Source organism: Callorhinus ursinus, unplaced genomic scaffold (assembly GCF_003265705.2).
Source record: "Callorhinus ursinus isolate GAN/ISIS: 27379988/994484 unplaced genomic scaffold, GSC_fseal_2.0 scaffold40, whole genome shotgun sequence".
In the NCBI taxonomy this organism is placed as follows: Eukaryota; Metazoa; Chordata; class Mammalia; order Carnivora; family Otariidae; genus Callorhinus; species Callorhinus ursinus.
Window position 1 is genome coordinate 3,378,748 of NW_027397102.1, and position 23,274 is coordinate 3,402,021.

Below are 23,274 nucleotides of genomic sequence, written 5' to 3' on the forward strand. Positions count from 1 at the left end.
ATATAACACCCAGTGCTCATCACAGGTGCCCTCCTTAATACCCATCTCCCATTTAGTCCTTCCCCCAACCACCTCCCCTCCAACAACCCTCATTTTGTTCTCTATAGTTAAGAGTTTCTTGTGGTTTGCCTCCCTCTCTTTTTTTTCCCCTTTCCCTATGTTCATCTGTTTTGTTTCTTAAGTTCTTAAATCATATGGTATTTGTCTTTCCCTGACTGACTTATTTTGCTTAACATGATACACTCTGGCTCCATCCATGTCATTGCAAATGGCGAGATTTCATTCTTTTTGATGGCTGAATAATATTCCAGTGTGTGTGTGTGTGTGTGTGTGTGTGTGTGTGTGTGTGTGTGTATGTGTATCTCCCACCTCTTCTATATCTGTTCATTAAGTGATGGACATTTGGGCTCTTTCCAAAACTTGGCTATTGTTGATAACGCTGCTCTAAACATCTGGATGTACGTGTCCCTTTGAATTAATATTTTCATATTCTTTGGGTAAATACCTAGTGGTACAATTGCTGGGTCATAGGGTAGTTCTATTTTAACATTTTGAGGAACCAGTATATAAGATATTCATTGTACGTAATAGTGCAATTACTGGATTGTACTATAACTCTACTTTTAACTTATTTTATTTCACTTTTTTAAAAGATTTTATTTATTTATTTATTTGAGAGAGAGAGAGTGAGAAACAGCATGAGAGGAGAGAGGGTCGGAGGGAGAAGCAGGCTACATGTTGAGCCGGGAGCCCGATATGGGACTCGATCCCAGGACTCTGGGATCATGACCTGAGCCAAAGGCAGTCGCTTAACCAACTGAGCCACCCAGGCGCCCTTAACTTTTTTTTTTTTTAAGATTTTATTTATTTATTTGAGAGAGAGAGAATGAGAGATAGAGAGCACGAGAGGGAAGAGGGTCAGAGGGAGAAGCAGAGGCTGAGCAGGGAGCCCGATGTGGGACTCGATCCCAGGACTCCAGGATCATGACCTGAGCCGAAGGCAGTCGCTTAACCAACTGAGCCACCCAGGCGCCCGCCCTTAACTTTTTTTAAAAAGATTTTTTTATTTATTCATTTGTTCATTTGAGAGAGAGAGAGAGCAAGTGCGCAGAAGGAAGGGGAGTGGCAAGCAGAGGGAGCCTGAGTAGCAGGTCCCCACTGAGCAGGGAGCCCAATGCGGGGCTTGATCCCGGGACCTTAGCATCATGACCTGAGCTGAAGGCAGATGCTTAACCGACAGAGCCACCCAGGCGCCCCTCTATTTTTAACTTTTTGAGGAACCTCCATACTGTTTTCCAGAGTGGCTGCACCAGTTTTCATTCCCACCAACAGTGTAAGAAAGTTCCCCTTTCTCTGCATCCTTGCCAACATTTGTTGTTTCCTGAGTTGTTAATTTTAGCCATTCTGACTGGTGTGAGGTGGTATCTCATTGAGGTTTTGATTTCGATTTCCCTGATGCCGAGTGATGTTGAGCACTTTTTCATGTGTCTGTTGGTCATTTGGATGTCTTCTTTACAGAAACGTCTGTTCATGTCTTCTGCCCATTTTTTAATTGGATTATTTGAGTTTTTGACTGTTGAGTTTGATAAGTTCTTTATAGATTTTGGATACTAATTCTTTATCAGATAGGTCATTTGGAAATATCCTCTCCCATTCTGTAGGTTGCCATTTATTTTTTATATTATTATTATTTTTTAAGTAGGCCCAATGCAGGGCTTGAACTCACGACCTTGAGATCAAGCCTGAGCAGAGATCAAGACCTGAGCTGAGATCAAGAGTTATATGTTTAACTGACTGAGCCACCCAGGTGCCCCCAGTATGTTGCCTTTTAGTTTTGTTGACTATTTCCTTCATTGTGCAGAAGGTTTTTTTTTTTTTTTTTAAGATTTTTTTTATTTGAGAGGGGGGGGGGGAGAGAGAGAGAGAGAGAGTGCTTGCGTGAACGGGGGACAGGGAAGGAGCAGAGGGACAAGCAGACTCCCTGCTGAGCAGGGAGCCCAATGTAGGGCTCCATCCCAGGACCCTGAGATCATGACCTGAGCCAAAGGCAGACGCTTAACCAACTGAGCCACCCAGGTGCCCCTGAAGCTTTTTATTTTGATGAAGCCCTAGTAGTTCATTTTTGCTTTTGTTTCTCTTGCCTCAGGAGACGTGTCTAGTAAAAAGTTACTATGGCCGATGTCAGAGAGGTTGCTGCCTGTGTTCTCTAGGATTTTGATGGTTTTCTGTCTCACATTTAGGTCTTTCATCCATTTTGAATTTGTGTGTATGATGTAACAAAGTGGTCCAGTTTCATTCTTCTGCATGTTGTTGTCCAGTGTTCCCAATACCATTTGTTTGAAGAGACTTTCCCACTGGATATTCTTTCCTGCTTTGTCAAAGATTAGTTGACCATATAGTTGTGGGTCCATTTCTGGGTTTTTTGTTCTGTTCCATTGATCAATGTGTCTGTTTTTGTGCCAGTATCATACTGTTTTAATCACTACAGCATTGTACTATAACTGGAAGTCTGGAATTGTGATGCCTCTAGCTTTGCTTTTCTTTTTCAAGATTGCTTTGGCTATTTGGGGTCTTTTGTGGTTCCACACACAATTCAGGATTGTTTCTTCTAGCTCCGTGAAAAATACTGGTGGTATTCTGATAGCGATTGCATTAAATATGTAGATTGCTTTGGGTAGTATAGACATTTTAACAATATTTATTCTTCCAATCCATGAACACGGAATGTTTTTCCATTTCTTTGTGTCCTTGTCCACTTCAGTTTCTTTCCTAAGTGTTCTATAGTTTTCAGAGTACAGATCTTTTGCCTCCTTCATTAGGTTTATTCCTAGGTATTTTAGGGATTTTTGTGCAATTTTGTAAATGGGATTGATTCCCTGATTTCTCTTTTTGCTGCTTCATTATCAGTGTATAGAAATGTAAAAGATTTCTGTACTGATTTTATATCCTGCGACTTTACTGAGTTGGTGTATCAGTTCTAGCAATTTTTTGGTGGAGTGCTTTGGGTTTTCTATATAGAGTATCATGTTGTCTGTGAATAGTGAAAATCTGACTTCTTCCTTGCTAATTTGGATGCATTTTATTTCTTTTTGTTGTCTGATTGCTGAGGTTAGGACTTACAATGCTATGTTAAATAACAGTGGTAAGAGTGGTCATCCCTGTCTTGTTCCTGGCCAGAGAGGAAAGGCTCTCAGTTTTTCCCCGTTGAGGATGGTATTAGCTGCGGGTCATTCGTATATGGCCTTTATGATGTTGAGGCATGTTCCCTCTATCCCTCCTTTGTTGAGGGTTTTTATCAAGAATGGATGTTGTATTATGTCACATGCTTTTTCTGCACCTTTTGAGAGGATCATAGGATCATTCTTTTATTAATGTGGTATATCACATTGACTGATTTGTGAATATTGAACCACCCCTGCATTCCAGGAATAAATCTCACTTGATCATGGTGAATAATTCTTATAAGGATTTGCTAGTAGTTTGTTGAGAATTTTTGCATCCATGTTCATCAGGGATATTGGCCTCTAATTCTCCTTTTTAGTGGGATCTTTGTCTGGTTTTGGAATCAAGGTAATGCTGGCCTCATAGAAGGAGTTTAGAAGTTTTCCCTCCATTTTTTTTTTTTTTGGAACATTTTGAGAAGAATAGGTAGTAATTCCTTTTTTTTTTTTAAAGATTTTATTTATTTGACAGAGAGAGAGACAGTGAGAGAGGGAACACCAGTAGGGGGAGCTGGAGAAGGAGAAGCAGGCTTCCCGCAGAGTAGGGAGCCTGATGCGGGGCTCTATCCCAGGACCCTCGGATCATGACCTGAGCTGAAGACAGATGCTTAATGACTGAGCCACCAGGCGCCCCGTAATTCTTTAAATCTGTGGTAGAGTTCCCCTGTGACGCCATCTAGCTCTGAATTTGTGTTTGTGTGGAGATTTTTTTTTTGCCTTTTTTTATTATGTTAATCACCATACATTACATCATTAGTTTTTGATGTAGTGTTCCATGATCCATTGTTTGCATATAACACCCAGTGCTCCATGCAGTACGTGCCCGCTTTAATACCCATCACCAGGCTAACCCATCCCCCCACCCCCTGCCCCTCTAGAACCCTCAGTTTGTTTCTCAGAGTCCATAGTCTCTCATGGTTCGTCTCCCCCTCCGATTTTCCCCCCTTCATTCTTCCATACGACCCAGCAATTGCACTACTGGGTGTTTACCCCAAAAATACAAATGTAGGGATCTGAAGGGGTATGTGCACCCCGATGTTTATAGCAGCAATGTCCACAATAGCCAAACTATGGAAAGAGCCAAGATGTCCATTGACAGATGAATGGATAAAGAAGCTGTGGTATATATATACAATGGGATATTATGCAGCCATCAAAAGGAATGAGATCTTGCCATTTGCAACGACGTGGATGGAACTGGAGGGTATTATGCTGAGTGAAATAAGTCAATCAGAGAAAGACATGTATCATATGACCTCACTGATATGAGGAATTCTTAACCTCAGGAAACAAACTGAGGGTTGCTGGAGTTGTCGGGGGTGGAGGGATGGGGTGGCCGGGTGATAGACATTGGGGAGGGTATGTGCTATTGTGAGCGCTGTGAATTGTGTAAGACTGTTGAATCACAGACCTGTACCTCTGAAACAAATAATACATTATATGTTATTTTAAGATTTTATTTATTTGAGAGAGAGAGAGAGAGAGCAGGAGAAGGGAGAGGGAGAGAGAATCTCAAGAGGATTTTGTGCTGAGCAGGGAGCCTGATGTGGGGCTCAGTCTCAAGACTGCATGATCATTACCTGAGCCGAAATCAAAAGAGGTGGATGCTCAACCAACTGAGCCACCCAGGCACCCTGTTTGTTGGGAGATTTTTGATTACTGATTCAATTTCTTTGTTGGTTATCGATTGGTTCAAATTTTGTTTCTTCCTGTTTCAGTTTTGGTAGTTTATGTGTTTCTAGGAATTTATCTATTTCTTTCAGATTGCCCAATTTGTTGGCATATAATTTTTCATAATATTCTCTTACAGTTAGTATTTTTGTGGTGTTAGTTGTGATCTCTTCTCTCTCATTTGTGATTTTATTTATTTGGGTCCTTTCTTTTTTCTTTTTGATAATTCTGACTAGGAGGTTCTTAATTTTATTAATTCTTTCCAGGAACCAACTCCTAGTTTCATTGATCTATTCTACTCATTTTTTTTGTTTGTTTCTGTATCATTTATTTCTGCTCTAATCTTTATTATTTCCCTTTTTTCTGCTGGCTTTAGGATTTGCTGTTCCTTTTCTGGCTCCTTTAGATGTAAAATTAGGTTGTGTATTTGAGGCTTTTTTTGCTTCTTGAGGTAGGACTGTAGTGTTATGTACTTACCTCTTATGAATTAAAAAAAAATATTAGAGAGAGGGAGAGAGAACACAAGTGGGGGAGAGGGGCAAAGGGAGAGGAATAAGCAGACTCCCTGCTGAGCAGGGAGCCTGACGTGGGGCTCGATCCTGGGATCATGACCTGAGTGGAAGGCAGATGCTTAACCAACTGAGCCACCTAAGCATTCCCCCCACCCCTTTGCCATGACCACTTTTGCTGCATCTCAAAGGTTTTGGATTGTCATGTTTTCATGTACTTTTTTATTTCTTCTTTTATTTCCAGGTTGACCCATTCTTTCTTTAGTAGGATGTTATTTAACCTCCATGTATTTGTGGTCTTTCCAAATTTTTTCTTGTGGTTGACTTCAAGTTTCACATAGCCTTGTGGTGTGAAAATCTGCATGGTATGATCTCGATCTTTTTGTATTTGTTGAGGGCTTATTTGTGACCCGGTATATGATCTATTCTGGAGAATGTTCCATGTGCACTTGAAAAGAATATGTATTCTGCTGCAGTAGGATGAAATGTTCTAAATATATCTGTTTTCGTCCATCTGGTCCAGTGTGTTATTCAAAGCCATTGTTTCTTTGTTGACTTTCTGTTTAGATGATCTGTCCATTGCTGTTAGTGGGATGTTAAAGTCCCCTACTATTATTGTATTATTATCAATGAGTTCCTTTATGTTTGTTATTGTTTTATGTATTTGGCTGCTCCCAAGTTGGGGGCATAAATATTTATAATTGTTAGATCTTCTTGTTGGATAGTCTCATTTATTATGATGTAATGCCCTTTTTCATCTCTTGTTAGTATCTTTGGTTTAAATTCTAGTTTGTATGATACAAGTATGGCTACTGGGGCTTTCTCTTTTGATGCCATTAGCATGATAAAGGAGTCTCCATTCATCCCCTCTCTTTCAATCTTCAGGTGTCTTTAGATCTAAAATGAGTCTGTTGTAGGCAGCATATAAATGGGTCTTATATTTTTATCCATTCTGATACCCTATGTCTATTGATAGGAACATTTGGTCCATTTACATTCAGAGTGATTATAGATAGATATGAATTTATTGCCATTGTATTACCTATAAAGTTGATGTTTCTGGAGATTTTTTTCTGTTCATTTCTAGTCTTTATTGCTTTTGGTCTTTCTTTCCCACTCAAAGAGTCCCCTTTAATATTTCTTGCAGGACTGGTTTAATGGTCATGAACTCCTTTAGTTTTTGTCTGAGAAACTTTATCTCTCCTTCTGTTTTGACTAAAAGCCTTGCTGGATAGAGTATTCTTGCCTGCATAATTTTGCCATTTAGATGTTGAATATATCATGCCACTACCTTCTGGCTTGCCACATTTCTGTGGAGTGATTTTTTTCTTTTTTCTTTTTTTTTTTACAATTTGTGGAGAAATCTGTTGCTAACCTTATTTGTCTTCCCTTGTAAGTAGGGACTTCTTTTGTCTTATTACTTTTAGGATTTTTTTCTTTATCTGTATATTTTGGAAATTTAACTACAGTGTGTCTTGGTGTTGGCCTGCTTTTGTTGATTTTTTGTGAGTTCTCCTCTGTGCCTCCTAGATTTGGATGTCTGTTTCCTTCCCCAGATTCAGGAAGTTTTCAGCTATAATTTCCTCAAATAAATTTTCTCACTCTTTTTCCCTCTCTTCCTCTGGGACTCCTATGATATGAATGTTATTATGTTTTATGGAGTCGCTGAGTTCCCTGAGTCTACATTCTTGATCCAGTAATTTTTCTTTCCCTCTTCTTTTCAGCTTCATTATTTTCCATACTTTAATCTTCTATATCACTTATTAATTCCTGTGCTTTTTCTGTCTTTGAGGTCATTATATCCAGTTGGTTTTGCATATTGGTTATTGCATTTTTTTATTTCATCCTGACTACTTTTTAGGTCTTTTATCTCTATAGTAAAGGACTCCCTGGTGTCTTTTATGCTTTTTTCAAGCCCAGTTAGTATCCTTATGATTGTTGCTTTGAATTCTGGAGCAGGCATATTACTTATATCTGTTTTTGTTAGATCCTTGACCATGACCTTTTTTTTTGTTCATTCTTTTGGGATGAATTCCTCCATCTTGGCATTTTGTCTAGGTATCTCTCTTCTTCTGTGTGTTAGGAAATCCTGTTATGTGTCTTGCTCCTGAGTGTAATGGCTATATTAAGAAGAGGTCACATACTGTCCAGAGCCTGGTGCTTCAGGAAGTATTTCTGGTGTATGCTGTGTGCACTCTGCTGTTGTGTCTTGTTGGCTCTTTCCCTCAGGTCAGTCCTCTGCAGTTTCTCATAGCCTGCAGTGGGGAGTGTTAGCTAGCTTGTGGCTGGTTTTTATCTAGATGTGCTCTGGTCTGCTTGTTAAAAGAGACCTGATGCTATTTCCACTAGAGCTGAAGCTTTGCAGCTCTCTAAGGTCAGTAGACATGGTGTTATGTTGGGAGGTTTGTGCTGGTCTTTGCTGGGAGGGGCCTGTTGCTCTGCTTCTCAGGTGCACTTTCCTGGAAAAGCAGTACCTCCAGAGTGCAGGGGTGTGGAGCTTGTTGTAAATGATTTTGTCCGCCACTGTTGGTGCTGTGCTGCTTACCAAAGTTAGTATATGTTGAGGGGCGGGGTAGAGAAATGTCGCCAGCCCCCTCCTTGTCCAGGAGAGGAAGCCCCCCTGAGCAGAGTGAATAATATCTCCTTGTGTGTCCCAGGCATCCCTCAGATTCCTGCCTTCACCCTGTGTCCGGGCCGTCTGCCCATCGGGCAGTGCAGTGCACCTGTGTTCTATCCCAGGCTGACCAGCTGAGTTTTAAAACCCCAAACTTTACAGACCTGGCCTGGCCCCAACTTGCGCTTGTTCCCTAGGGAGGGTGTTGCCACACGGGCTGATGCAGGTTTGTCCCGGAAGGGCAGTTGCACCAAAGCACAGGTATGTGGAGTTTAGGTAAAGCAGAGCAATGAGCCAGCATGTAGGTTAGGCGCCCTCAGTAGGTGTCTCTGCATGGTTGCTGAGGGGTGGGGGATGAAAATGGTGCCCACAGGCTTCTTTGTCCCCTGATAGAGGATGCTGCTTCTTCCAGATGCGCTCCAAGAATGAAGAACTGCCTCTCCCAGTGAGTCCCAGGGGTTCCTTTGATCACTCTGCTCCTGGGCTGTCACCCTCCTTCTCCACAGGAGTACTGCAGCACCCTCAGGGCTCTACACCCGCTCACCATGGACCTCTAAAACTTCAGTCTTTGAGCCCTGCTAGTTGTAAAAACTCACGAAAATCAGCCTTTCTCATTTTCCCGGTGAATGGCTTTGGGGAAGTGTTTTACTTGTGTAATTCCCCCATGCGCTCCTCTCTTTCTCTTTCTCTCTACCCCCACCCCCTCACTGACTAGGGTTCCTTCCCCTCTGCTGTACTGGCAGTCCTTTTCTCCCCAAAATTACATCTCCATGCCTCCTACCTTCCACAGTGTGGCTTCTTCTCTCCCTCTGGTTGTGCATTTTGTTCTGTCAGTCCTCATTGTTTTCTTGGATATTCAGAACAATTTGATATTTATCTAGCTGTGTTCCATGGATGCAGCAAGCCTAGGGTCCTCTTACCATTCTGCCAATTTAGCTCCTCTACTCAATTTATAATTTTTATTTTTTTAAAGATTTTATTTGAGAGAGAGTGAGCAAGAGAGAGAGGAGCAGGGAGAAGGGCAGAGGGAGAAGCAGACTCCCCGCTGAGCAGGGACCCTGATGTGGGACTCGATCCCAGGACCATGGGATACTGACCTGACCTGAAGGCAGACGCTTAATGACTGAGCCACCCAGGTGTCCTCAGTTTATAATTTTTAAATGTATATTTCCTGTTTATTGGTATAATGGATTTCTTATTTTGTCAATTGTCTGATATAATATATATATATTTGATATATATTTACATGTGATGAAATTCACCCTATTGAAGTATATAATTTAGTGGTTTTTAGTATATTCACAGATTTGTGCAGCCATTACCGCTAATTTCAGAACATTTCATCACCCACCAGAAGAAGCTCCATGCATATATATTTTTGTAGTTTGTTTACATGGTGTTTTTACCATACACAGTTTTAAAATTTCATATAATTAGGGCACCTGGGTGGCTCAGTTGGTTAAGCGACTGCCTTCGGCTCAGGTCATGATCCTAGAGTCCCGGGATCGAGTCCCACATCGGGCTCCCTGCTCAGCAGGGAGTCTGCTTCTCCCTCTGACCCTCTTCCCTCTCGTGCTCTCTATCTCTCATTCTCTCTCTCTCAAATAAATAAATAAATAATCTTAAAAAAATAAATAATAAAATAAAATTTCATATAATTAAATTTAAAAATCTTTTCCTTTATGGTTTCTGCTCTTGCCTTACGCTTAAAAAGGCCTTCCCTACCCCAGGGTTTGTAGTTGCTGTTGTTAATTAATATTCATTTTTATATCTTTGTAGCATTTTCTGTTTTCATTTTTTTTTAAAGATTTTATTTATTTATTTGACAGAGAGAGAGAGGGAACACAAGCAGGGGGAGTGGGAGAGGGAGAAGCAGGGCTCGATCCCAGGACTCTGGGATCATGACCTGAGCCGAAGGCAGACGCTTAACGAGTGAGCCACCCAGGCACCTCCTGTTTTCATTTTTTTAAAAGCAATCTCTAAACCCAACATGGGGCTTGAATTCATAACTCCAAGATCAAGAGTTGTATTCTGTACTGACTGAGCCAGCCAGGTTCCCTAGTACAAGGTTTTATAATAATTAAAACTTTGAAAGACATTTTAGTGTCTGGTAGGGTAACTAGCATCATTATCCTTTTAGTGATGGTTTTTATAAAATTAATGACATACTTGAAAAGTTTGGTCAAACTAAGTTGTCATTTTCAGCCTCACCAAACTTGTGTTATAGTTTTCTTGTTCTTAATCAGTTGTAGCAAATATAAAATAAGTGCTTTTTCAACTTACTCTGTATAATGGTTAAATACTGGCAATTGGTTTTAGTTTTCATAGCTATTTAATGTTTTTTCATCATGGTTTGTGGCACTATTTTGTCTTAGAACTAAAACTGTAAGGTGGATTTTTCCTTATGAAGAAAGCGATGTCATTGCAAGCAGTCTGTTACTTACCTACAGGTTGTGTCTGACAGGCTTGAATCAGATGATTTTTTTGACCGGGGAAAAAGCATTCCAACTACCAAACAATCTTAGAATCTGAGTGACTGCTGCGCCAATACCATAATATGTTTGAAAAGTATCTGACACATTTCAGTGTCAAATAGTTGAATCCTACTACCCTCTAGTTTTCTGGGATAACAATGGCCTTGTCTGAGGCAATGGAAGTTTTATCTATACTAAAAACATGTTTTTTCCTTTAGTCTCTTATTGACATGGCAGCAGAGACTCAGCCCCTGGTGGAAAGGCACCTAGTAACTTAAGAACTATTTCTCAGTTTGTTTAGAACCTGTTCCCACCTGGGTACATTGCAGGATACCAGTATTTTTCAAGCATCCCCCCCCTCACTCTACCCTGACCTTTGACTTCTTTTATTTTATGCATTTTGCAAACATTGCCCTATTAAGTTAATCCCTTTGAGGTTATTGTTAGCTCTGGACTCCAGGCTGAATTGTCTGTATAAGGGTGAGTAAGCCTGAGTGTTAGCTTCCTTAATTTTAAAAGGAGGCTACTACTCTTATTTTTATTGCAGGATTGTTGTGAAATTCATGTATATGATAGTTTTCTCAACTATTCAATGCTTTAAGAAATTGAAACATCTGTATTGTTATCATAAGGACAGCTCTTTTGTAGCGAGGCAGTGATTAGCCCAGGAGTCATAAAAATGACCAGCAAAACACACTGCCTTTTCTTAATTTGAATGTTCTGTTCTTTATTTGACCTTATTAATATGTCTTAAAGTATTGACTCCTAATCTTTTGGGAATGGTCAAATTATGTTTTGAAACACGCTTGTCTACTCCAGCAGTTTCATCTGGAATATTCATCCTCTGTTTATATAATGACAGTTGTCTGATGAAAGAGATTAGGCACTCAGTATTTTGAAAACAGGTTAAAGAGTGAGATCAATTTTCATTTTAAAGGCTTATACAATTTAAACGAAAGAGATGCCATTATAAAAAAACAATAGAGAAGTTAATGCTTTCCCTTTTTGTTTGCAATTTAGAGGTGGTAGTGATTTTATTTTGCTGTTTTTTTTTTTTTTTTTTAAGTAAGCTGTAGGCTCAACGTGGGGCTTGAACTTATGACCCCAAGATCAAGAGTTGCATGCTCTACAGACTAAGGAGCCAAGTGCCCCTAGAGATGGTAGTGATTTTAAATAAAAGCAAATGGGTAGGAAACAAATTGATTTGGAAATATTATATGGATACCTTGAAGGCAACTGGTTTTAATGTTCGCACAGCTAGAAATTATCAGTTTGTTTAACAACACAGGGATGTTTTTATAGCCCTAGTATAATAGGGGGATTTTGGCTGTTTATATGTTTGAGTTTATCATTGGTCTCACTTACTGAATTATTTCAATTTTTAGTAACACTTCTCTTAATTTGTGCACATTCCCTATATTTTTCTTCTTTATTTTCCCCTAAAATGACCTGGCTTTTTAAAAATATTTTTTCCTCAGATTTTTGAGGTATGATTGACAAATAAAAATTGTATATATTTAAAGTGTATAACATAATGTTTTGATATATATATACATTGTGAAGTGATTACCACAGTCAAGCTAAATTAACACATCCATCACCCCACATAGTTAACTTTTTTGTTTTTGAGAACAATTATGATCTCTCTTAGCAAATTTCAAGTATACAATATTTTTAGCTATAGTCACCGTGCTGTAAATCTCCAGATATTCATCCTACATAACTGAAACTTTCTACCTTTTTTAAAAAGTTTTTAAAAAATATTTTATTTATTTGAGAGAGAGAGAGAGAGAGAGAGAGAGAGAGAGAGAGTGCATGAGCAGTGGGGAGAAGCAGGCTCCCCATTGAGCAGGGAGCCGATGCGGGGCTCCATCCCAGGACCCTGAGATCAACAACCCGAGCCGAAGGCAGACACTTAACTGACTGACCCACCCCGGCGTCCCTAAAAGTTTTTATTTAAATTCCACATAGTTAACATACAGTGTAATATTAGTTTCAGGTGTACAATATAGTGATTCAACACTTAGATACAACACCCGGCGTTCATCACAAAAACTGCCTTCCTTAATCCCTGTCACCTGCTCCCCCACCCACTTTACCTCTGGTAAACATCAGTTCTCTATAGTTAAGAGTCTTTCTTTTTTCCTTTTTTTTAACTCTATGATCGTTTGTTTTGTTTCTTAAATTCCACATATGAGTGAAGTCATATGGTATTTGTCTTTCTCTGACTTATTTTGCTTAGCATAATATTCTCTAGCTCCATCCATGTCATTGCAAATGGCAAGATTTCATTCTTTTTATGGCTGAGTAATATTCCTGTGTGTGTGTGTTGTGTGTGTGTGTGTGTGTGTGTGTGTACACCATATCTTCTTTTTTTTTTTTTAGAATAACAAATATTTTACTAAAACATAAGATTTACAGAAGTTTCCAGACAAGCCATACAAAATGGTCACAAGCTTTTTCTTGAAGGAAGGATTCTACACTTGACAGCAAGTCACAATGGTATTAGTGAGGGCTGTGATGTTTGTTTAATGTTCCCATTTTGGTTCAAACAATCAAGCTTGTCCATCTACAGCGTCTAAATAAAGTTAGACTTGGCTAGAGAGCATATTCTAAAGAACTGGTTAGCTGCTTTTAACCAATGCAATTAGATCACCATAAAAGGGGGGAAAGGAGCCCAAAAAATTAAAATAAAACTACCTCTCCCCCTCAAAAAAAGTAATAAAGAAAAACACCCACACCCCTGCAGCTAACCCTGACAACTACCTTCATTCACAGTGCTTTATACTCAAACCATGATGGGGAAATGAATAAAAGCAGAGAAGGGCCACTGCTTTTAAACGTTTCACAACAATCCGGATGGTACTTCTAGCCTCTGCTCATGCTTTACAACAGTGAATCAGGACAAGACATAGGTTTGCTAATGTGCATTTAATCACCAAAGGACTGAAGATGTCTGGGCTTTTATTCTGTAATGTTTCTAAGACTGTGTCCATTAAATGCAAACAAAAAAGGAAGAAGTCTTGGCAGAACAGGAGAACAGGAGAACTTGATTATCAGATCGATTTTAAATATTATTCATGGCATATAGCCTAGTCCATGCTCTAGCTGTTTCTATGGCTTGGGCTTCGTTGGTCTTCCACTGCTCCGCTACATCATTTGCTAATGGATCATCTGGATTGGGAGCACTTAACAAAGCCTGGATCGATAGCAGAACTGTGCGGATCTGCAGTGCTGGGGACCACTTATCTTTCAAAATATCTAAACATATTCTTCCCAACTTGTCTACATTAGGATGATAAATTTTGGTCATGAAACGTACTTTAGGGGCTGTCATCGGGTATTCTTCTGGTAGGAATAGTTCAAGCTTAAAAGTCCCTCCCTCAAAGGGGGAATCCTGGGGGCCAGCAATGACCACATGAAAATAACGGGCGTTGCTCTCATCTGGTTCTGCTTTAATGCCAGGAACTGGTTCTGCCAGCAAACGCTGGGTTTCCTTGATAATCCTGCGGGGCAGCCCGGCCATCTTGTCAGATCCCGAGTTCGGCCTCTGGTCACACCATATCTTCTTTATCCATTCATCAGTTGATGGACATTTGGACTCTTTCCATAATTTGGCTATTGTTGATAATGCTGCTCTAAACATCGGGGTGCATGTATCCCTCTGAATTAGTGTTTTTGTATTCTTTGGGTAAATACTCAGTAGTGTGATTGCTGGATCATAGGGTAGTTCTATTTTTAAGTTTTTGAGGAACCTCCATACCGTTTTCCAGAGTGGCTGCACCAGTTTGCATTCCCACCAACAGTTTCTTCATGTCCTCACCAATACCTGTTTTTTCTTGTGTTAATTTTAGCCATTCTGACTCGTGTGAGGTGTTAACTCATTGTAGTTTTGATTTGTGTTTCCCTGATGATGAATGAGAAACATTGTACCCTTGACCAGCATTTCTTCATTTCCTCCACCCCCTGGGCCCTGGTAATCACCCTTCTAGTCTCTACTTCTGAGTTGGACTTTTTTAGATTCCATGTATAAGAGAGATCATGCAGTTTTTGTCTTTCTATGTCTGGCTTATTTCACTTAGCATAATGTCTACCAGGTTCATTCATTTATTTTCCTTTAAAAAGTCTTTTTTAAAAAAAGTTTTATTTGAGAAAGAGAGCAGAGCGAGAGAGAGAGAGAGCACATGAGTGGGGGGGTGAAGGGCAGAGGGAGAGGGAGAAGCATACTCCCCGCTGAGCAAGGAGCCCAACATGGGACTTGATCCCAGGACCCTGGGATCATGACCTGAGCTGAAAGCAGATGCTTAACAGACTGAGCCACCCAGGTGCCTGTCCTTTTAAAAATTCTTTTTAAAAAAATATTTTATTTATTTATTTGTCAGAGAGCACACAAGCAGGGGGAGTGGCAGGCAGAGGGAGAAGCAGGCTCCCTGCTGATCAAGGAGCCCAATGTGGGACTCCATCCCAGAACCCTGAGATCATGACCTAAGCTGAAGGCAGACGCTTAACCGACTGAGCCACCCAGGCATCCCTTAAAAATTCTTATAATAAAATAATTTAGTCCAACAAAGAGTATAGGAAGCCCTATAACATAAGTGTGTATCTATTACACAGTCTTAAGAAGTTAAGCATTATATATATAGTTGAAATTCCCCTTTGTGCTCCAGTTGCATCCCTTCCTTCTTCCCCAAACTCCTGAATTTGGCATTTGTCATTCCCATGCATATTTTTATATTTTGGCTAACATTACTACATATGTATGCATACAGAAACAATATATGGTATTTTATGTTCCTAGACTTTTGTATCCTTGTGAAACCTTTTTTTAAGATTTTATTTATTTGAGGGGCGCCTGGGTGGCTCAGTTGGTTAAGTAAGTGACTGCCTTCAGCTCAGGTGATGATCACAGGGTCCTGGGATCGAGCCCCGCATCGGGCTCCCTGCTTGGCTGGAAGCCTGCTTCTCCCTCTCCCACTCCCCCCGCTTGTGTTCCCTCTCACGCTCTCTCTCTGTCAGTTAAATAAATAAAATCTTTAAAAGAAAGTTTTTATTTATTTGAGATAGAGCGAGATTGAGCACAAGTGGAGGGGAAGGGGCAGAGGGAGAGGGAGAAGCAGACTCCCCGCTGAGCAGGGAGCCCAATGTGGGACGTGATCCCAGGACCCCGGGATCATGACCTGAGCCAAAGGCAGATGCTTGACTGAGCCACCCAGGCACTCTCTTGTGAAACTTTTTTTATTGCCTCAACTATGTTAATAGATTTATCTGTGCTGCTGCTCATAGTTCTAGTTTCTCATCCTCTGTTCTACTGACATCTGGGGCTAGATAATTCTTTGTTGTGAGTGGGTTTCTTTTTTTTAGGATTTATTTATTTATTTTTGAGTGAGAGAGAGAGAGAGAGAGAGAGAGCGCATGTGTGAGCAGGGGGAGGGGCAGAGGGAGAGGAAGAGAGAATCTCAAGCAAACTTCCCGCTGAGTGTGGAGCGGCATGCGGGGCTCTCACAACCCTGAGATCATTAGCTGAGCAGAAATCAAGTCAGTTGCCCAACTGACTGAGCCACCCAGGCACACCTGTAAATGGATTTCTTGTCCATGAAGGATATTTAGTGGTATCCTTGGCCTCTACCCACTAGATGCCAGTAGCACCTCCCCCTACCCCCCAGTTATAACCAAAAGTTTCCAGACTTTGCCAGATGTCCTTTTGGTGGTAAAATCTCCCCTCCTCCCAGTGAGAACCATTATTTTCGTTCATTAATTTTAACTACTGTATCATTCTTCACTATATATATATATATATATATATATATATATATATAATACCACCACTTTTTTTTTCATTTTCTATTTGATATACATTTAGGTTATTTATAAAAAGTTTTAATTATTAGGAACACCGTTACAATGAGCATTCTTGTTCATGTTTCCTCTGCAATATAATACCACCACTTGTTTTTCCATTTTCTAGTTGATAGACATTTAGGTTATTTACAAAGTTTTAATTATTAGGAACACCGTTGCAATGAGCATTCTTGTTCATGTTTCCTCTGCATGTGTGTGACACTTTGTGTAGGGTGATAGGCCTAGGAGTGAAAATGTTAAGTTCTAGTATATGCATTTCTTCAACTTTACCAGGTATCGCCAAACAGGTTCCCTAATTGTTGTACTAATTTATACTCTCACCGCTGAATAGGAAAGATCCTATTGCTCCACATCCTCATTGACACATGTTATTGCCAGATTTTGAAATTTTTATCTACCTGATGGGTGTAAATGATATTCTTTGTGGTTTTAATTTGCATTATCTTAATTACAATTTATTAATCCAGAAAGCTTTCCGAAATTATGAACACTAATTATTTTAGGGGGATTACAAAATAATATTTGAGCTTCTGTGATCAGCTTTCAATTAGCAATAATCGCGCCTTGGATAAACCTCATTGGCTACGATACTGCCACTGCGCAAATCTTGTGATCAGCTTTAAGAATGGTTTTGAGCAGACTTCATATATACGTGTCATGTTTGTACTCAACTCGTTCAGTTTCTGTTTCTAAACCAGACATGATGATCTAGTCATAATGCTCTTCTTCCTCTTAGGAAATGTTATTACTAATAGTGATTATCATGTGTGTTTAGGGAGTGGCTCAAAATACTTTAATAACCAGAAGTTATTTCCTTCAGTGTGGTTGGATGCTGTTGTTCTCAGAGTTACTTCATTCCTAATAGCTGCACGCCAGATTTGTTCTTTGATATTGTGATCTCCCAGAAGCCTACGTTTTACTATACCATATGAAATTGTTTATGCTCTTACTCTGTGTTCTGAGTCATTTTGCTAAATACAATGGGAGGTTACAAAAGATGTTCCTGACTTTGTACCTATCATTGAGACGTTTAAAATTCAAAAGATGGACACAGCATATGTTACAAAAATCAATTAGAGTTGTATATATAGGAGTAGTATGAGGGAGATGGAATTCTTCTGAGCTTTTGTGTGTAAAGGCCAATTTAAGTAGAGTTTTGAAGAAAAAATGCAGGTGAATTATGAAGGTAGGAGGAAATATATATTATTCATAGATGAATTAATATGCTTAAATTAGGATTTAGCCAGAAATGTGGCTGTATTAATGTAATTTTCATTTGTGCTCAGAAATTCCTTCTTCCCCAATACATACTTGCAAGTGAATTATCCAGTCATTTTAAAAGTGCCTTTCTGCTTAGTCTCTCTCAGTTCCTCAGTAAGCCTGAGAGATGCTCCAGTACTTTGGTCTGGAACAGACCCCATAAGAAAACTGTATTTCGGTTTTACATTTCTAAATAACCAGGTAAAATAGCCTTCATCTGCTGAATGACTATAATATTATAGTCCAAAAGTTTGTTACCAATTCTGTTGTTTGAACTTGACATTTTCCTATAAAACAATTTAGTCAGTTTTGGTCGTGTGCCTAGATCAACCTTCAAAAGCCCTGTTTGACCCACAACATATCTGAGTTATATGGTATTAAGTCTGAGTGTTCTGTCCTGGAGGCAGGCATCCATGTGTTATAAGAGGAAAGAGAAAGTTTCCTTTTTAAGGGGGAGGACTGACTGTAGACAACATTTTGATAGGATCTGTTTATTTTAGACCTTACTCTACTTCCCTTTTTATACCCATTACTGCTAAGGAGAGTGACCTTCTCCCCAGCCTCTGCTGTCTTTATGTTGGCCTTAAGTACCTCACCTTTGGACTTTTTACGGGGGCCCATGAGTTCCCTTCATCCAAGGTATCATTTGTTCACAATTACCTGCCTTTCCTGTCGCATCTGGGCTTCATAGGTATTAGGAGGTATAATACTAGCTATGAGTCCCTTAAACTATCAAATTGGAGTTTGTATAAAAAGAAGATACAGTGTCTCTTAAGGCAACTGACCCGGATTCTTCAAAAAGTCACTTCATGGGGGAAAAGAGATAGGGGAGGGGCTGTTTTAGATTAAATGAGACTAAAAGAAACACAATCAAATTCGGTGTTTGAACTTTGCCCGGATCCTGATTTGGGAAAAATAAAAGCTGTAAAAGATGTTCTTGGGACATTTGGGAAAATTTAAATAGAGAATTTGTATTAGATGATGTACAATCATTAATTCTCTTAGCTTTGATAATAATAGTGTGGTTATGCAGGAGTTCTTATTCTTTGAAAATGCATGCTGGAGTATTATGATTTCTAAAACTTACATTCAAATAATTTAGAAAAAATAAGGCAAATATAGCAAAATGTTAACCATTGTTGAATTCATGCAGAGGATATACAGATGTTCATAGTACTATGTGTGGTTGAAATTTTTCATGTGTGGTTGAAATTTTTCATAATGAAAGTTTGGGGGAAAAAGGGAATATATGTATTAATATAATTTCTAAATCTTGAATATTCACGATAGTAAATTCAGGTGTATGGAGATTTTTTTTTTTGATCTGCAGTAGGTAGTTCTAGCTCCTCTAAACTAATTCAGATCTCCTACTTCTTCCCTTATTTCAATTATCATTCATTCAAAGATTCAGATTTTGTCCTATTGGCAGCTGCTGCTCTGGCTAGAGGAAGGAAGATAGAGTTTCATAAGGCAGTGAAAACTTATTTTTTCATGTCGATTGTAAATCATAGATTATCAGAGTGTGAAAATCTTTGGCAGTGTGCTTCATTAGAGATCATGATTTTTTTTGATGAATAAAGGCTGCTTCAGGTCATTAAAAACAAAAATTGGACAAAATGTATTCCCTTACATTGAATAAATATTGTAAGTCTATGTAAAAATGGGTAATAATTTAATACTGTTTTCATAAGAAGTAGTAGTGGACACACCTGAATTGTTAACTGTTGCATTTGTAATAGCTTTAGCTATAACTTTAAAAGTAAATAACATAGAGGTGCCTGGCCCGCTCAGTCAGTAGAGCATGTAACCCGTGATTTTAGGGTCGTGAGTTCAAGCCCCACGTTGGGTGTGAAGATTAGAAAAATAGGGGCGCCTGGGTGGCTCAGTCGGTTGGGCATCTGCCTTCGGCTCAGGTCGTGATCCCGGGGTCCTGGCATCGAGCCCCACATCAGGCTCCCTGCTCGGCGGGGAGTCTGCTTCTCCCTCTGCCTCTGCCCCTCCCCCCTGCTGTGCTTGCTTGTGCTCTTTCTCTTTCTCTCTGTGTCAAATAAATGGATAAAATCTTAAAAAAATACTTAAAAAAAGATTAGAAAAATAAAAGAAATAAACTTACAAAAAATAAAAGTAAATAACACAAGGCTTCCAGTTATGGAATGAGTAAGTCATAGTGGTAAAAGGTACAGTATAGGGAATACAGTCAATGGTATTGTAATAGCGTATAGTGACAAATGGTAGCTATACTTGTGGTGAGCATAGCGTAATGTATAGACCTGTCAAATCACTATGTTGTATACCTGAAACTAACATAACATTGTGTGTTAACCATACTTCAATAAAAATAACGATAAAAAATAACAAATTGACTAATAATTATGAATCAATTTCAGATAAAGTCACACTATAAATTATAATTATTCCATAATTACTGCAAGTTGAATGAAATTAAGACAGAATCATGGGCTTAGTGATGAATTTTTCTTTTTTTTAAGAAAATATTTTTTTATTTTTAGAGAGAGAGGCCATGCACTTGCAGGTGGGGGGAGGGGGAGACAGAGAGGGAAGAGAAGAAAGAGAATCTCAAACAGACTCCCCACTGAGCATGGAGCCCGAAGCAGGGCTTGATCTCATGACCCTGAGATCATGACCTGAGCCGAAATCAAGAGTCAGATGCTTTTTTTTTTAAAGATTTTATTTATTTTATTTATTTGACAGAGAGATAGAGAAAGCCAGAGAGCACAAGCAGAGGGAATGGCAGAGGGGGAGGGATAAGCAGATTCTGTACTGAGCAGGGAGGCCGACATGGGGCTTGATCCCAGGCCCCTGGGATCATGGCCTGAGTTGAAGGCAGATGCTTAACAGTCTGAGCCACCCAAGCGCCCCAAGAGTCACATGCTTAACCAGCTGAGCCACCCAGGTACCCCTCTTTCAGCTTTTCTTTCTTTGAGTTTTTACATTTTAAAAATGAATATATAGAAAATACTGTGAAGGTGCCTCAGAAAATTAAAAATAGAATTACCATATTATCCAGCATTTCCACTTCTGGGTATCTATCCAAAAGAAATGAAATCACTGTCTCAAAGATATCTGCACCCCATATTCATTGCTGCATTATGTACAATAGCTAAGGTATGGAAAAAACCTAAGTGTCCATCGATGGTTGAATGGATAAAGAAAATATGGTGTATATATACATACATTATTCAGTCATTAAAAAGAAGGAAATTCTGTCACTTGCAACAATATGGATTGAGGGCATTATGCTAAGTGAAGTAAGCCAGAGAAAGGCAAATACTATATGATCTCACTTATATGTGGAATCTGAAGAAAACAAACTCATAGATACAGAGAACAGATTGGTGGGTTGCCAGAGGTGGGTGTTGGAGATGGGTGAAATGGGTGAAGGTGGTCAAAAGGCATAAACTTCCAGTTAAAAGTTCTGGGGATAAGCAATTGCACTACCGGGTATTTACCCCAAAGATACAAATGTGATCTGAAGGGGTACGTGCACCCCAATGTTTATAGCAGCAATGTCCACAATAGCCAAACTATGAAAAGAGCCATGATATCCATCAACAGATGAATGGATAAAGAAGATGTGGTATATATATTATACACACACACACACGCGCGTGCGCGCACACACACACACACAATGGAATATTATGCAGCCGTCAAAAAAACCCACGAAATCTTGCCATTTGCAACGACGTGGATGGAACTGGAGGGTGTTATGCTGGGTGACATAAGTCAGAGGAAGACATGTATCATATGATCTCACTGATATGAGGAATTCTTTTTTTTCTTTTGAAGATTTTATTTATTTGACAGAGAGAGCGAGAGAGCACAAGCAGGGGAGTGGCAGGCAGAGGCAGAGGGAGAAGCAGGCTCCCCACAGAGCAAGGGGAGCCTGATGTGGGACTCGATTCCAGGACCCTGGAATCATGACCTGAGCTGAAGGCAGTCGCTTAACCAACTGAGCCACCCAGGCACCCGATATGAGGAATTCTTAATCTCAGGAAACAAACTGAGGGTTGCTGGAGTGGTGGGGGGCGGGAGGGTTGGGGTGTCTGGGTGATAGACATGGGGGAGGGTATGTGCTATGGTGAGTGCTGTGAATTGTGTAAGACTGTTGAATCACAGACCTGTACCTCTGAAACAAATAATACATTATATGTTAAAAAAAGAAGATAATAGGAAGGGAAAAATGAAGCGGGGGAATCAGAGGGGGAGACGAGCCATGAGAGACTATGGACTCTGAGAAACAAACTGAGGGTTCTAGAGGGGCAGGGGGTGGGGGATGGGTTAGCCTGGTGATGGGTATTAAAGAGGGCACGTACTGCATGGAGCACTGGGTGAATCATGGAACACTACATCAAAAACTAATGATGTAATGTATGGTGATTAACATAACATAATAAAATTAAATTTAAAAAAACCTTTAAAAAAAGTTCTGGGGATATAATGTACAGCAATGGTGACTATAGTTAACACTACTGCATTGCATATTTGAAAGGTGCTAAGAGAATAGATCATAAAAGTTCTTACCATAAGAAAAAAAATTTAAATTTAACTGCGTGGTGATTGATGTTAAATAAACTTATGGTGGTATTCATTTCACAATGTATACATGTATCAAATCATTTTGTTGTACACCTAAAACTAATATAATGCTATATAAGTTATATCTCAATTAAAAAAATGACTGGAGGGAACAACAACAAAATGGATACACTGGACTTCATCAAAATTAAAAACTTTTGGGGCGCCTGGGTGGCTCAGTTGGTTAAGCGACTGCCTTCGGCTCAGGTCATGATCCTGGAGTCCCGGGATCGAGTCCCACATCGGGCTCCCTGCTCAGCAGGGAGTCTGCTTCTCCCTCTGACCCTCTTCCCTCTCGTGCTCTCTATCTCTCATTTTCTCTCAAATAAATAAATAAAATCTTTAAAAAAAAATTAAAAACTTTTGGGCACCAAAGGACTCTATCAAGATGGTGGAAAGATAACCCACAGAATAGGGGAAAATATTTGGAAATCATATGTGTGATTAGAGATTAATATCCAGGATATAAAAATAAATCCTGTAACTCAACAAAAAGCCCAATTAAAAAATGGGTAAAGGAAAAAAAGGGAGTGCCTGGGTGGCTCAGTTGGCTAAGTGTCTGCCTTCAGCTCAGGTCATGATCCCAGGGTCTTTGGATCGAGCCCTGCGTGGGGCTCCCTGCTCATCAGGGAACCTGCTTCTCCCTCTCCCTCTGCTGCTCCCCCTGCTTGTGCATGCTCTCTCTCAAATAAAATCTTTTAAAAAATGGGTAAGGGACTCACATAACTTTTCTCCAAAAAAGGTATACAAATAGCCAGTAAGCACATGAAAAGATGTTCAACATCACTAGTAATCAGGGAAATGCAAATCAAAACCACAATGAGATACAACTTAACATTTACTAGACTGGCTAAAATTTAAAAAATCAGATAATAACAAGTGTTGGTGAGGAGGTGGAGAAATTAGAACCCTCATATGCTGCTAGTAGGAATGTAAAATGGCATAGCTGCTTTGGAAAACTGTGGCAGTTCCTCAACTGAAACATCGAGTTATAGGACCCAGCAATTCCACTCAAGTATTACCCAAGAAAAATGAGAACACAAAAATTTGTACATAAATATTATAGC

The 23,274-nt window shown here is 39.6% G+C and overlaps 2 protein-coding genes and 1 pseudogene across 3 annotated transcripts in view; 1 reads left to right on the forward strand and 2 right to left on the reverse strand.

The window, feature by feature from the left end:
- ATP7A (ATPase copper transporting alpha) overlaps positions 1–23,274 on the forward strand; it is a 153,915-nt gene that overhangs the window by 34,820 nt on the left and 95,821 nt on the right. The gene's annotated exons all lie outside the window — the stretch shown is intronic.
- Positions 13,402–14,039, reverse strand: LOC112831955 (ubiquitin-conjugating enzyme E2 N-like). The gene has a single exon (XM_025882450.1). It carries the CDS (start codon positions 14,013–14,015, stop codon positions 13,557–13,559), a length of 459 nt encoding a protein of 152 aa, XP_025738235.1. The 5' UTR covers positions 14,016–14,039; the 3' UTR covers positions 13,402–13,556.
- On the reverse strand, positions 16,792–16,956 carry LOC112834976 (U4 spliceosomal RNA; annotated as a pseudogene).